General features: G+C 46.2%; 1 protein-coding gene across 1 annotated transcript in view; it reads right to left on the bottom strand.

The window, feature by feature from the left end:
* Window positions 1-15,618, bottom strand: part of GABRA3 (gamma-aminobutyric acid type A receptor subunit alpha3) — a 139,137-nt gene that overhangs the window by 38,624 nt on the left and 84,895 nt on the right. The window contains exon 4 of the mRNA XM_036740247.1: window positions 12,644-12,864. Within this exon, the coding sequence (XP_036596142.1) occupies window positions 12,644-12,864 (221 nt within the window). The remainder of the gene's footprint in view (window positions 1-12,643; window positions 12,865-15,618) is intronic.

Raw genomic sequence — 15,618 nt, 5'->3', positions numbered from 1 at the left:
GCTTTACAGGAAGTTTGGCCCCAAAGAGACTAGCTCTGAGGGCATTTGGGCTGGTGTGCTCTCCTGGTCTAATGCCCTTCTGCATGTTGTTTTAGTTTTACATGACTCCATCCCTCCAGCTCTGAAAGGCAGAGCCCAGCAAGAAAAGCTCTCCCTGTACCACCTCCCCTTCTTTTGGCTCTGCCCAGAATCAAGCATCTGTCTGGAGCTTGCCTGGCCTCCCAGAGCTGCTTAGGATACAGTACTAGGAAGGAGATGAGGAGAGCAACAGATAGGGGCTTGAGCTCCCACAGGAGGATGCCATAGGAGAGTGAGGATGAGGGGAGTGGAAAATTACCTAGGCCTCCCTCCCTACATTGTAAACTTGCAAGGGGCTTGCTTTGGAGACAGCCCTTCTCTCTGAGGCTTTCCACATCCATTTTCTTTCGTCTCCCCTCGTGATCCCTGAACTAAAAGATCACTTCCCATCTGAGAGCCTGACCCCATACACCCTTTTGATGCTAAAGTCAATTTCTCCCTTCTCTCTGACACTGGTAGAGCTCCCACCTGGTTGGAATTCTAAATATCACACCTTACGGAATTGTGACGGGCCTCTAGGGGGGTCATTGAGCCAGATTGTAAGAAAAATCACTGAGTCACTTTTATTATTGTGAAAAAGCACAAGATCATACCTTTTCAGCAACTACAGCCTAATCTGTTATTCTCAAGGCGTAGTGGTCCATTAGTGTGAAGTATATGGTTGTGGCACATTTAAAGGAGGTGCATTGGTATCAAGAATATATTAAAAGAAAGAGAGGACAGCCTCCAGCACATTGGGCAAATCCCACTTTGGGAGGATTTGTGGGAATATATAGACAGGAATTAATGAAGGAATGAAGGAAGAAATGAAAAGGCATTGATTTTGTGCTTACTAAGAAGCACAAAAGGGAGCAAGGTGTGGAGGGCTTGTGATCTGCAGAGCTGGAGCCAGGCTAGAGCAATGAAAGCTTTTTCCTCTTCTCACTGAAATTCATAGGGCAGGGGATAGAATTTATGAATCCTCTGGCAGCAGAGAAATAACTGAGCTTAGTACCTAGTTAGCAAGAATACTTGATTAAAATCGAAAACTCCCAGAGGCTGTACCTCCCTGACCTGCCTATCTCTCTCCCTGTTGTTCTGCCATACAGGCTCAGCCCCACCCTGGATCAATGTGATTTATTTTTTTTAAGCTGGTTCATGGTGACATTTTTAAATATATGTTCCCAGTGCACAAGTGACTAGTTATGGCTCCAGTGATGCATATTGATGGGCCTATGGATTCATTGGAATATTGAAACATGGTGGATAGCCCTTCCTACAGGCTGTTATGGGCTGAATGAAATGGGTGAAGGAAAGGGGAATGCTTGTCATCTGAAGAGCCAAGGTCATAAGTGTTCCTTTCTAATTTCCCTTCCTGACCCAACTTTCCTTGGCCTAGATAGCAAGCCCCAAGACTGAAATGGTACCAACCCAGCAGAAAGGCACGCAACTCTGGCTATGTTAAGCAATTCCCAGTCAGCCCTATGGGTCCTAAATATTTTTTCATGTCATCCTCCCTAAGCTCTAATGAGATGACAAGCAAGCCATCAATCCTGGCATCACTTCCACCCCCTTGCCACTCTTAACCCCACACAGCCCCCTCCTTGCCGTTCATTTCCATGCATGGCCCAAGGACTCCTTGGGACCAGGAGTCTTGCCTAATGAAACATCAAGATGTCAGGCCAAGAGGAATATGTCTCACTTCCCAGGCAATTACTGAGGCAGCTCAAGTGAAAAGTGATGTGTTTTTGTAATAAATAATCAACATGCTGTGTATACAGTTCTACATGCAGAGCAGGGATTAGGCCACAGAGAGCTCCGCTTGCAAATTTCCTGGCAACCTATGCCAAGCCTTGTGCTGCCATGGTGGACCTCATCCTTTGGGACTTTGGGAGAAAGTTCTACAGAGATGGCAAAGAGAGGGAGGCCAGTTCCCTGGGGGCCGAGAAACTGAGCCCTTTCTAGTTCCAGATCCAATGATTCTGAAATACTTGGTACAAAATGCCTAGTGCTACATGTTAATGGAACCAAAAAGTGAATAAAATGTGGTTCTTCCCCTCAAGGAGCTCATAGGTACAGAGAAAACACATATACACATACCCCCATTAGTACAAGACCATGTTTACTAAGTGCCAAATGTTTGATCTCTCTGAGTCTGTTTTCTCATCTCTGTAATGGATTCGACAATCCTCATGTTGCTGATTTCATGGGGCTATTGGAGGAAAGAACTTGGTCAACCGGAAAGAGTTTCAGAAATGTCAGCTACTGGGATTCTTATTGCTGTTCCCCTTCTTCTTCCTGTGATTATACAGATAGCCTCTTCTAGCTCTCAGGAGGGAGGGATCAGTGTAGCTTGGAGTAACCAGGGAGGGGTGGGATGTTTGACATTCAAAACTCCTCCTAGCCTGGCCCCAGCCTTATTATACATTACTCCTCTTCCGTACCCTCTAAGCTGTACTATATGTTCTATAGCTTTACTATATAATCCAACTTAACACATCTTCTCCCATCTCCATGATTCTGCATTGTTGTAAAATGTGCTTGCTCCTCATCATTGCATGTTGGAATCTCTAGTTTCCCTCAAGAGCCACCTTCAGCATGAGACCTTTCCTGGTGCCCCCTCCCCTAGTCACTAGTGCCCCCATAACCTTGCAAGGTTTCTTTGGATCTGCCTTGTATGTTTTAGAACTCCTTCTATATGTATATGTTGTCCACTCTGTTTGAATGGGTGAAGGAAAGGGGAATGCTTGCCATCTGAAGAGCCATGAAGGTAGCAACTGTTTTTGTCTTTGCATCCCCAGGATCTAGCTAAGAAAATTCCTGGCTTAGAGTAGGTGCTTAATTAATGCTTATTGACCAGAAGCAGATAAGCAGGGAATGGCTCCCCTATAACATAGTCTTCACATCTATAGCATCTTGTGGTTTGCAAAGGACTTTCCGATGAGGTAAGGTAGCAATGCATCTTCTAAGCCAGGGCTGCTTCAACTTTTTCCACTCGTGACCCCTTTCTGAGACCCTTTTTCACATTGTTTTTGGCAGCTTTAGTTGGTGTTACATGGCCTTAGGGCATGTTCCGTGCAAAATGCACATGCCTTGTGTTCAGAACCCAGGCTGCAGTTAAGTTGCACCACCAGAAACACCTGGGATTCATTATACATTGGATTTTTAATTAATTCTGGTCATTGTGCATTCAGAAACCTTTTACTGTTGCCCATATGGGGTCATAACCCATAATTTAAGAAGCACTGTTCTAAGCCCCATTTTATAGAAGAGAAAACTGAGTTTTAGCAATTGGGAGGAGCTTACCCAAGGTCACACACACCACTATTAAGTGGTAGGGCTGGAACTCAAACCCAGATCTCCTTTCTACTATACTCCACTGCCTCTTAGGAGAGTGATTTTCAATCAACATGCCTCCCAACTGGATATTCTGTATGCATTGGGCAGCCCACATAGATCATCTACCTACCCGTACATTATTCTTGATGTCCTTGGGGCAGCAAAGTAGCTGGTAATGTAATTTCCCCTTGCCATTACTCTTAAGAGGCTGAATCTTCCAAGTATTCATATACATTGAGGGAGGGAACCCAATTTTCTTTATTAAACCTTTCTGGAATCCTTTCAATAAGTAATATCTGACACAAGAAGCCCATGTGTCAGTAATCCTCATTTCTCCGGAACCTGCAAACTTCCAAGGCTCTGTTCATAAATGTTCAAGGTACAAAACTCATTGTGTGCCCTAAAGGATGAGGACATATGGGATGAAGACCCTAGCTACCCTGGGCCTACTAGAGCATGGGGGGGTCCACAAGCACATCTAGCAGTGACTTCGACTTGAGCATTCACCAATACAGCTACTCTGAGAGGGAATCGCTCAGTTGGTTGCTTTTGGAACGTTGTCACAAATCCATATGTTCAACGGCAATTTTTTTTCAAAGACTGTGTGCATTTCTGCCCAGATTGGAAGTGTTGGCCAATTGGGCCAGCTGGAGGGTGGCTGCTAGCAGCACAGCTAGGCTGAGAAGAAAGCATTCCCCAGCCACCCTTCACTCCCCAGTCCCAGCTTTCAAAGACCTTGATTTGACTCCTGAGCTCCCCTGAGTTAAGGCAGGATCACCAGTACTTGCTCCTTTACCCATCAGATGCAGAAAGCTGAATTATAACTGTGTGTCTGTGGATTCATTGAGTGATGTATGGAAAGGGCTGCGTAGTCAGGGTCTTGAGAGGAAGTGTGGTACAATGGAGAAACTTTGGGTGGCGAATCAGAAAACTCGGGTTCTCATCTTGGCTGTACCACAAACCAGCTGTATAACCTTGAAAAAGCTATTTAATCTATCTCCGGGCTTCAGTTTTCCCTGTGACCCAAGGGGTCAGACTCTCTAAGGTTCCATCCAGCTTTAGATTTGTATGATTTCAAGCCCTCCCTGTTCTTCCTGGGACTTGTGTGCCCATGTACATAGAGCAGGCACTCTCTGTGGAAAATGCTAGTGACCTGGAAGCGCCGGGGCGAACCCACATCATTTCTTTACCTGCAGCTTTAAGGAGATGCTTGGGAGTGTCTATCACTGGTCTACTAAGAATCCATCATCCTCAAGGAGCATTCTCACTCTCTAGTGATTGGAAGACTAGGAAACTTCCTTCTAATGTGCTGCAACTAAGGTTTATAGTGATTCATAAACAGTATGCTGGCGCTTTTATACTCAGTTGATCGCTGTTTTCCATTTAGGACCATTTATCTCAGAAATAACTCAGCACCATGGACAGCCACTGGAAATTGTCATTATGTATCTATAAATGCAGATGGCTTCCCTGGAAAGAGTGCCGGCTGCTTCCCAAGAGGATGTGGGATTAAAACAAAGGTGTTAATAACGTTAGAAACCACATGGGAAACTGTGCACAGAATATACTAGCTCCTCTTAAAACCCAGGCTCCAATCCAAACTTAAATTGATATCTTCAAATAAACAGGTTATAAGAATGTGAAGCTTGATTCACTTGTCTTGGCTTCTCAAAGCTCCCCCTTGAGGGGACTAGAAGAGTAACCAGCCACTCCAGTCAGATTAGCTCCTCTCTTCTCACAAGACAAGCAAGTCTTCAGTCAGCTTTCTCTAGGTTCTTCTCCCACTCCAGATCTCACTTCTTCTCCCTCATTACTTTCAGTGCCTGCAGAGCTAGATCATCCAACAGACACCTCAAGCAGGTGGTTCAAGGCTCTCATGTGCATACAAACATTTTAGTGGGAGAAAAGTGATTAGGTTGGGGTTCTTCTCCAAGACAAGATGTTTGCCATTTTATAGCCCTGGGGGCCCAGGGGTGAGTATGTTGGAGTGTTAGTGACCTCCCCTGGCTTGCCTCCACCATCGAGCCTATCCTCACTCATGTGAGTGGCTAAGTGATGACTGAACACTGAGGATCTATGGCCAGGGGTTAGGGCAGAGGTGGCGAACCTGCAGCCTCGAAGCCACATGTGACCCTTTGAATTCAAACTTCATATAACAATCCCCTTAATAAAAGGATTTGTTCTGTAAAACTTGGACTCAGTCAAAAGGTTGCACTCGAGGACCTAGAGGGCCACATGTGGCCTCAAGGCCACAGGTTCTCCATCCCTGGGTTAGGAGGACAAAGTCCTTCCCAATATAAGCAATGTCCCATTTCCTTGCTTACTGTGAGATTCGTCAGACTGTCATTACCTCTTATATGGGGTTCAACTTCTTTTTCTCTAAAAGAAGGGTCAGAGATTTTTAACCTAGAGTCTTGTGAATTTGCTTTTTAAAGATATTCTGATAACTTTAATCAATATTATTGGTTTCCTTTGTAAAGTGTTAAAAAAAGGATTGCAGTAGCATCTTAATTGGTTGCCCTAACTCATCTCTCAAAATTCTGATCCATCTTCCATACACCTGCCAAAGTGGCAAAGGCCAGCTCTGACCACAGCCCATCATTCCTCCTTACAACTCTATGCAGAGGTTCTTAACCTCAGCTCCATGAGCTTGTTTTGTTATTCGGAAAACTATTTTAATAGAATTCATTTCCTTTATAATCCTATGTATTTTCTTTCCTGCATTTATAAGCATTATTCTGGGAAGGGCTCTGGAAGTTTCACAAGATGGGTAAAGGGGTCCGTGAGTCCAAAAAAGGTCAAGAACTCCTATTCCATGGTGTGACTAAACTGATCTTGTTACTCACAAGTGCCATTCCATCCTCCACCTCCATGTTTTTGCACAAGCTGTACCCCATGTCAGGAATGCCATTCTTCCACATCTCCACCTTTCAGAATCCTGGTTTTATTTACAGCCCTCCTATATGTGGACTTTCTTGATGTCTCCCTCCGATTACCTTGTGTTTCCATTGTAAACATTTGCTATATTCCTAGAGGTATACATGTAAGGGGAGGACACCAACACTCTAGCTGTTCCAAGTCCTGGAGGACAGGGGCCACTTCATTTGTTTTTGCTTTGTCTGCTCCATGGCTCACAAGGTGTTTGGCACACACTTTAAAATGTTTGTTGGCTGATTGGAAGATAAAAATCTCACAATGCCAGTGAAAATGTTAGCCAGCGGGTGAAAGAAACCATAAGTCCACTTTCCCTTTTTGAGTCACGTTTGTTAGGGGGCATGGATGGGCACTGCTGTTTCATTGGAGGGAAGATCCAGACAGTTGAGCTCACAAAGCCACTGGGGTATTCACATTATAGGAAGTTTTTTAAAGATTAATTATAACACTAGAGTTTGGAGGCCTCTCTCTTGGTTTGTAATATTTTATGATCAAAGTCCCAGTGCCTGAGGGTCCTTCTTTCATTTCAAGAACTTGTGACTTCATCAGCCTGGACATTCTTTCTACCAGCCCAGATGACAGCCCCCTATGAAGTAGAAGTCCCCGTTTAGGAAGAAGGGGGAATCTTGACACTCCCTGAGGAATCTAGTGGTTTGTTTTGTCTCCAGAAGACATGAGCCTGAACTCCAGAAGCAACAAGGCTGAGAAGACAGAAATCAGAAGAGGACAAAAGCCTGCTCCTCCCTGACTACTACACAACAGCAACAGTATGGCTTGGTGGGAAAGGCACTAGATTTGGCATCAAAGAGCTTTGGCTCAAAGCCTGGTCACTGTACATCTTCGGATGACTACCTTCCTCTTTCTGAGCCTCGCTTCTACAAAACAAGGGTTAGGGGTTCTTAACTTGGAGTCTGTGAACATTTTTTGAATATTCTGATAACAGTATTTCAATATAACTGGCTTCCTTCTTAACAATTAGATATTTGATTTTATGCATTAAAAAACCTGATTCTAGGAAGGGATGTGTATAGATGTGTATACTTAGGTATATCACCTTCCCCAGGCTGCCAAGGGGGTACATGACATAAACAATCCCAAGGAGCCGTGGACTAGATGGTCTCCAAGGTCCTTTCCAGTTCTATGAGTCTGGGAAAACCTGGCTGGCAGGAACAGGGCAATTGAGCAGGTTTCTTGGATTTCCTGAGAAACCTGAGATTGTCAGAACCAACCCAGATGGTATACTCTGTCAGAGACTCTACTTGCCCCTGGCCTAGGGCAAATGCCCAGGCCTTGTTCTAGAGAGTGCTCTCTGCACAGGGCCACCTTTGGTTTCTTTTGTTCCTCCCTTCGGGAATGCCTTGTGATCTTCCCTATAAACTATCTGTCCTTCGAGACCTAACTGAAGTCCCACCTCCTCTATGAAGACCCCTCTATGTTCTGCAGTCATTGCATTCTATTCATCAAGTGTCTCTTTTATGCTAGGTACTATGCCAGGTCCCAGGAAAGACAAAAAGCACAACTTCTGCCTTCAAGAAGCTTCTATTCTACCACGTACACATCCTGTGTATACTTAGATACAGTGGCATCTAAGCTGTATTTGAAAGGAATCTAGGGATTCTAAGAGGCAAAGGGAAGGAGACGGTGCATTCTAGGAGAGGAGAAAGAGCTTGGGCAAAGGTCTAGAGGAGGAAGGTGGAATGGCATGGATGGACAACAGCTAGTAGGCCAATGTGCTGGGAATACAAAGTCCACAAAGTGAAGTGGAGTAGTATGTGATCAAGACTGAAGAGGTAATAGAATCAGACTGGGAAGGATTTTAATGGTCGGACTTTGTCCTAGGGGCAATAGGAAGCTACTGCAGCTTCTCAAACAAAAGAGTGATGTGATCAGACTTGACCTTCAGGAACAAAGCACATTAACTTTCCCTCTGCCCCCCCCAACTCCTTTATCACTTCCTATCTCTGCCAAAAAGGGTCATGCTTGAAAGTACTCCTGACTTTCTTTGGTTGCTCCATGTGGATTGGGATTGTTTGTCCAGCTAGATTGAAAACGCCTGGAGGGCAAGAGCCATGGCCAGGTTGTCTTTGTATGTCCAGCAGCACCAGGCCTTGGATGGATAGATTCAATCCTTGTTGGATGATTGAGAGGGGGGAGCCTTGTCTTTGGGGGAGGGACAGTTGGCATTTCTTCTAGTGGGATATCAAGGAACGTGAAGAGCCATTGACCCCCAGTGTGAAGTCCTGAGCTTCCCTCCAGGCAGAGCTCCTAATACCACCTCTTCCATGAGACCTTTCCTGATTTCCACTCCACCCTCTCCCTCTTGAATTGGCATTCCTTCCCGTTTAGTTACTTGTGTTCACGTCAAAACAAACTACTCCCCTCTTCCCCAGCCAATGGAATCCTCGAGAGCAGGGGCTGCTTCCATTGCCTAGAAGAGCACACAGTAGGTACTCAGTGATGGTTGGTTGAGTTGGATTGAATGGCAAGGGCCAAAAGAGCCCCTTCTGTCCCTGGGCACGGCCAGCCCTCTCCAACCTCTCCCTCCAGCCAAGCAGTTTTGGTAAATTATGTGTCAGTTTGTAGAATCATTGTAGTCGCCATGTGAAGGGCGCTTTGTCCCACTAGCTGTCTTTGTACTTTATTGGGAAGAAAGAACAGTAAATCACTAACAGCTATTATCTGTAGAGGGTGAGTCACTTGAAATATGAGCCCAAAGGGCCAAACCAAGTGACACATGCATCTACAGAAACCCCTTTCTTTCCTGGCCTGACACCCAAAAGAGAGCCTCAGATAGGGATGAGGGACAGGCCATTGCTGCCCTTCCTTCTCATACTTGAGCAGCTGGGCCCTCAAGAAGGAGGAGGTACCCCTGGTGGTCCCCTGATCACCTTCATGAAGATCTCTTACAAGGAGAGGATCATTCATTTGTGGGCTACAAAGGCCATCAGAACTCTGCTAGCTCAGCCTTAGCATATAGGTTTGAAGTGGCACAGGCAGTTTTTGAACTCTGTTCCTCTGACTCCAAATCCAGACTTGTTTTCTACTGCCTCTTTAGCATGGATCCATCATAAAAGAAGTTGTCCTGGCCAGTGAATAGAGAATCACTGAGTAGGACTGTACCATCTGGAAAGAAGCACTAAGGCCCCAGGGGCAGCTGGGTTGGTCCAATGGCCCCAATCTTTACTGGTGGTACCCCCCATGCCTAGAATGCCTGCTCTGCTCCCCTCTGCCTTAAAGAATCTCTATTTACCATGTTTGCATCATACTGCCCCCACCCCAGAATATAAGCTCCTTATAAAGGCAGGGACAGTTTCATTTTTGTCTGTATTTGTTAGATTGTCCCTTACTGCATTTACTTGGTATCTCAGGAACAGAACAAGCCTGGGAAGAGTGTCACCCGCTTAATTTACAGATAAGGGAATTGAGACACCTAGAGCTGAAATGACTTGCCCAAAGTCACACAACCAGGAAGTGGAAATGTCAGACTTGAACTCAGGTCCCCCAACTCAAGATCCACTGCTCTTTTCCACCAGATCATATTGGCTTCCAGCGTCCCACTTGACTGGTACTGAGCACCAAAGCATGTGCAGGCTGGGGTTGTTAGGCAGCTTTCAGGGCCACAGAACTTGTCCTATTCATGTCTCTCTCCCTAGGCTGGTGGCACAATAGAGCACTGGGCTGGAGTCAGAAAGATCTTAGTTCAAATCTAGCCTCAGACACTTCCCAGCTGTGTGATCTTGGGCAAGTCACTTAACTTCTCTCTCTACATCAGTTTCCTCGTCTGTAAAATGGGGAGAATAATACCTACCTTGCAGGGTTGCTGTGAGGATCAAAGGAGATAAATTTGTAAAATGCTTAGCATGGTGCCCAGCATACAGCACTTAATAAATGCTCATTTCCTTTCCTTCCTTCCTTCCTTCCCTGGTGCCTAGCACCAGGCCCTGAGCCCACTGGGTATTCAGTATGGGGCGAACAGTGAAGGTAATGCTGGGAAATAGCCAGCTTGGAAAGCTCCATTTCAGCTGGCCCAACCCTGGGGCTTCTGCTCTGCCAGCCCAGCCGCTTCCTTCTTGGCCACCAGCCCTATTGACTCTGGCTACCTGGATGACCTTTTTCACCTGGTCAGGGAGTGTTACTTCAAAGGGGCAGCTGGAGCCAGTCACCTGGTATGCAGAAGTCTGGTGCTACTCTGCAAAGCTGTCGAGATTGTGGCTGCTGCTGTGGAATGGGGAGCAGGGAGCCAGCGGGCGTTCTATAGGACCCCAATTCAACAGCAGAAACCAGAAAATCCGAGGGACCGCCCCCCCCCCTCCCCAAACAATGAGCAGCACGCTTTCTCCTGCACTTTTGTCTCAGCCTGAAATGATGAAGCCTGCTAGGTTAGGATTTGTGGGGGCGTTAAAGGTAATGAAGGAGAAACTCAGGTAAAATCCCATTGTAGCAAATACCATTACAAGGCAGAGTTCCATAATAGGGAAGCCATCAGGGCTTTGTTGAGCTGATTACAAGTCATCTCATCCAAGTACTTTCTCTGGTCCCCCTCCATTTAATAGTCTTTCTCCATAATGAAAGAGCTCAATTGTATGCTGTTTGCATGGGGAGCAGAGAGGGGAGAGCAGCCCAGCACCTCACAGGACTCTGCCTTGATATCAAGTCAAGTCGACCCTTCGGCTTTGCTCACTCCTTCCTCCTCAGGACACGAATGTTCAAAGTGTCCACCCAGATAGACAGACCTGGCCTCTAGGAAAGGAGGCGGGGCTGGAGTTATTAGACTTCAAACACGTCTACTTCTCAGGCTAAGTACACATTTGTGCCCATTTCCAATCCTGAAGAATCTTTGTCCTTCAACAAGCTCTAATGGAGTCTCTACCACGGAGTCGGTGCTGCCTGGGAAAGGGCTTCCTGATCCCTTGCTCCTTTCAACAAAAGCCCTCTACAACAAAACAATGGAGATCCAATACAACAAGCATTTATTGAGTCCTAACCAAGAATGACCATTGAGGCAACATTGAGGGCAGCAATGGCTTTTTCCCAATCACTTTAAACCCTAAAGCCCAGAGTGATGAAATTGGGCTGATCCAGTGGCTCCCTTGATGAAGTGATGTGTGAGCCAGCCCCCCACCCCCAGCTTCCTCACTGGAGGGCTGTCAGTCTTCCTCCCCAGGAAGCTTGGATCAGGCTACTGAGGGGCAGAGTAATGATAGTGAAGCTGGCTCCAATATTACAGAGTATCTCTTCCTGAAGGGTTCAAAGCCCTCTGCCGGCATTATCCAATTTGGGCTCCCAACCATGTTGAAAGGCAGGCAGCAGCAGCAGGCATGATTATTACCCCCATTTCACAGAATCAGGCCCAGGAGGAAGCAGAGACAGGTTAAGTGACTTGCAAAAGGTCACAAAGTGACTCAGTTGCAGGGACAGAAATAGAATGAGGCTCTTGCTCTCTGTCTCTCCCTTTCTTTTCTCTCTCCCTCTCCCCTTCCCCTTTTCATCTCCCTTTCTCCCATTCTCTCTCTTTCACTTTCCCCCTTCCCCATGAAGTATCTGCTGTCTGAGGAGCCAGGTTTCTTCCAATGTGACATAATTGAAGGGCCCAGGAAAGCTAGGGCTCTCTGCAAGTTAAATTCCTTCCTCAGGATCACTGGAAATGCACAAAAGCCACCGAAAGCTCCCTTATTTCTCCTCTGCTACCCATCATGGGAGGTAGAACTAGAAGGGCCTTTTCCAAATGAGCTATTCACACATTATTCCAGTCAAACTGTCCTGCCAGCTGTTCCTCATAAAAAGTCCCATCCCCAGCCTCCATGCTTTTGTACAGAACATACTTGGAATTTGCTTCTTCCTCACCTGAGCCTCACAGAATGCCTAGCTTCCTTCAAGATACAAGTCAGGGGCTGCCTTCTACCTCCTGTGTGTTTGCTGCCCCTCCTCAGTTGTTAATATTCTCTTTCTCTTGATATTGCTTTGTATAATATTCTGTCTACTTTCTACGTCCTTACTTGTGTGTCTGTTGTCTCCCTCCAGGGGAATGTAAGCTCCTCGAGGATAAGGACTATTTGTATTGCTTTGTCTTTGTATTCCCATCACTTCGTACAAGTCCTGGTACATATTAGGTGCTTAAGAAATGTTTGTTGACTTGAATCCAACTGTCATGCTTATGAGCTCTTGTTCTGATTCTCCAGGATGGTTCTTTGCATAACCTTAAGCCTTCCTATGTCCCATACCCAAGGTTTCCTCTCCCCCTCCATGCATCAGTCTCTGAAGGCTTGGGGAGGGAGAAGTGCTGCCCATCACCCTCTGCCCAGCATCCACTAACCTCATTGTGTAGAGAAGTGTCCCATTATCCACCAGCCTCAGCAGCTTATTGGGAGTGGTCATGTTATGGGCCACAGACTTCTTGCCATTGTGGAAGAAGGTATCTGGGGTCCAGATCTTACTGGCCAGGAGATTGTTGAGTGGGAGGATCTTCATGGGCCCATCAAATTTGAGACGCTCGTCATGCCAGGTCTGCCGGAAGAACACATCGATGGTATACTCCTAGGAGGGAGACAAAGAGGACCAGGCTCTGAGTTCTCATTAGTGTTTGTTATTTCTAATTCATAATTCCAAATGATACTTGTTCCTTCTGCTTGTCTCAGGTCAGCACTAATCTATCAGGTTGGTTTCAAGGGTTCCTTATGGCTTTTCAAATGTGAGCAGCTCAGATTTGCCCCAGATAATGCAATTATAGATACTTTGACTCAGCCTTACCCTTTCTGGAAGCTAGGTGTTGCAGTGGAGAGGGTGCTAGACTTGAAGTCAAGAAGACTTCTGTTCAAATCCAGCCTCAGAAACTTGCTAGCTTTGTGACCCTAGGCAAGTGACAACCTCTGTTTGCCTCAGTTTCTTCATCTGTAAAATGGGGGTAATAATAGTGTCTACCTCCCAGGATCAGTGGGAGGATCAAGTGTGATAACACACGTAATACACTTTGTGATCCCTAAATGTGCTATATAAATACTACCAATATTGTGATTTTTATTATGATATGCCCATCTCCTGTCTTGGTGACTTTGAGCAGACTATGGCCAATGCCTCCAATTGCTCCCTTCAAGGCTCAGCTCACGTGCCACCTCCTACTCTTGAACTGCCCAGTTGCTAGTGCCTTCCATATTACCTTATAGGTATTTTCTAATCACTTACCTGTGTGCCTGTCTTATCCTTCTCCCCCTCCCCCCCGCCCCACATTGGTCTTATGCTCCTAGAAGGAATGGACTACTTGGTTTTTGTCTCTGTATTTCCGGTTCCCAGCCTGGTGACTGAGGCCATTAAGTGCTAAATAAACAGTCATTGTTATTCTGGTGACAGATATGGGCTCATCATCTGCCGAGTAGAGTGCTTGAGGGCTTGGGCAATGAAAACGATTCACAAATTCGATTCTACAAACATTGGTCAAATGCCCACTCTGCTGTTGAGGACGTTGGAGTTGGGGGTACAGAGATTAAAATTCAATTCGACAAGCATCTACTGTGGCACTCCTGCCACCAAGCGCTGTGCCAGGTGGTCCAGATCCAAAGACTGGCTTTTACCAGTCCCTGTTCTCAAGAAGCTTACATTCTACTGGAAAGCATAAAAGGTACATAAGGAAGCGAGTGCCAAGTTCCTTCACAAGAAAGAGAGCTCTAAGGATTGGGTGTGATCAGGAGGAGATGGCACAGAGCTATGCCTTGGAGGAAGCTGAGGATTTCAAAAGGCATTCACCAAGACGTGAGAGAGGCTCTTCATGTTCCAATTGTCCAGAAAGAGGAATCACACCTCTAGGATGGCAGGGGGAGGACTTTACAAGGCATCTAGTCTTACTTCCTCATCTTAAAGATGTGGAAAAGGAAGACCAGAAAGGGGAAGAGACTCCCTCAAGGTCACACAACTAGTGAACAGCAGGGGAGGCTTCCTGGAGGAGGCACTGCCCGAGTACTGGGATCAGTGATGGGCAAAGCAGAACATCTCCTCATAGATACTTGAGAGTTGACTTAGTGCATACAATGGACCATGAGGAAATATAGATTTTCCTACAATGATAGTCTTCTAAATCCAGAACAAACACTTGAATATAAAAAGTTTTGTTGGATTTGTTTTAGGGAAATTCAATGTATGCATGACATGGATAGGAATAGGGCTATTGTGGGACCCTGAGGACACCTTCCTTATTCTGCAGGGTGACATTGGCAGCCTTACCTTGAGATCGGAGGGGCCGAGAATTGGGCAGAAGTCCAACCCTGGAAGCTGGCTCTGCAAACCAGCTCCTCCTCCCCTGGGTGCTTTGTGAACAGTTAGAAACTAAAACAGGCCCACCAAAAGGATGGAGAGCAAATGTAAGCATACAGTGTCTTGGGTACCTTCTCAGTATGTTCTGAGCTATGGCACTGCATAGCAGAGACCTCTGCAGACTCCCTCCTGGGGGGAAAGGACTGCAGACACTCTGCTATGCCAGCTTCCTTATAGTGCTGCTTCAGCTCGAACACCGTCTGCTGCCCCAGTCCCTGAGAGCCTGGTTATGTACTGCTGTTGTCCCTGCCTCCCCCACCCCAGCATTCCTGGCTCCCTAATGTGGAAATCTTCTTTCTTTCTTTCTTGATGATTCAAATATCTCTAGGTACGTACATATGGATTTCAAAGCACACACACCTCCTTTGCTCTCCAAATCAGCTCTTGGAAGGCAGCAAGGCAGGGAACATTACCTCCATTTGAAAAATAATCATAGTAATCATTTAAGGTTTGCCAAACACCGACATGCATTTGATTCTCATAACAACCCTGTGCAGTAGGATCTGAGGCTCAGTCTGAGAGGTTAGATGGCTGGCCTAGGGCCATGTGGATTCCATCCCCAGTCTTCCTCACTTCAGTGCCAGCTCCCTATCTACGATGCCATGCTGTCAACAGGAAACAGAGGTTGGAGGGGTCAAGATGGGTAGCCCCCTAGAGTACCTGTGAGGTATGGACAGCCCCACTCTGGAGATATGTGCCTCCTTCTAAATCAAGGTTCAAGAGATTAGAACAAAAGAAAAAGGGAAGGAAAGTAGTAGCAAAGAGGTCCCCAGGGAGACAAACCTTCCACTTTCTTTTTTCTCCCTAGAGCAGGGGAAGGCTTGCTTCCCTGCAATGGTCATGAGGCAGCCGGCTCATCAGTGTCAAGCCCAGGGACACAAGGAAATGCATCCGGCATGGCCCCTGGCCATGGTGCAAACTGGTTTTTAATTAGCATCATTTTTTTCTCTTTCCAGTCCTCAGGTACTTTGCATAACATTTTATAAG

The sequence above is a fragment of the Trichosurus vulpecula genome, chromosome X, assembly GCF_011100635.1.
Source record: "Trichosurus vulpecula isolate mTriVul1 chromosome X, mTriVul1.pri, whole genome shotgun sequence".
NCBI lineage: Eukaryota > Metazoa > Chordata > Mammalia > Diprotodontia > Phalangeridae > Trichosurus > Trichosurus vulpecula.
This window is presented reverse-complemented; position numbering and strand designations above follow the sequence as displayed.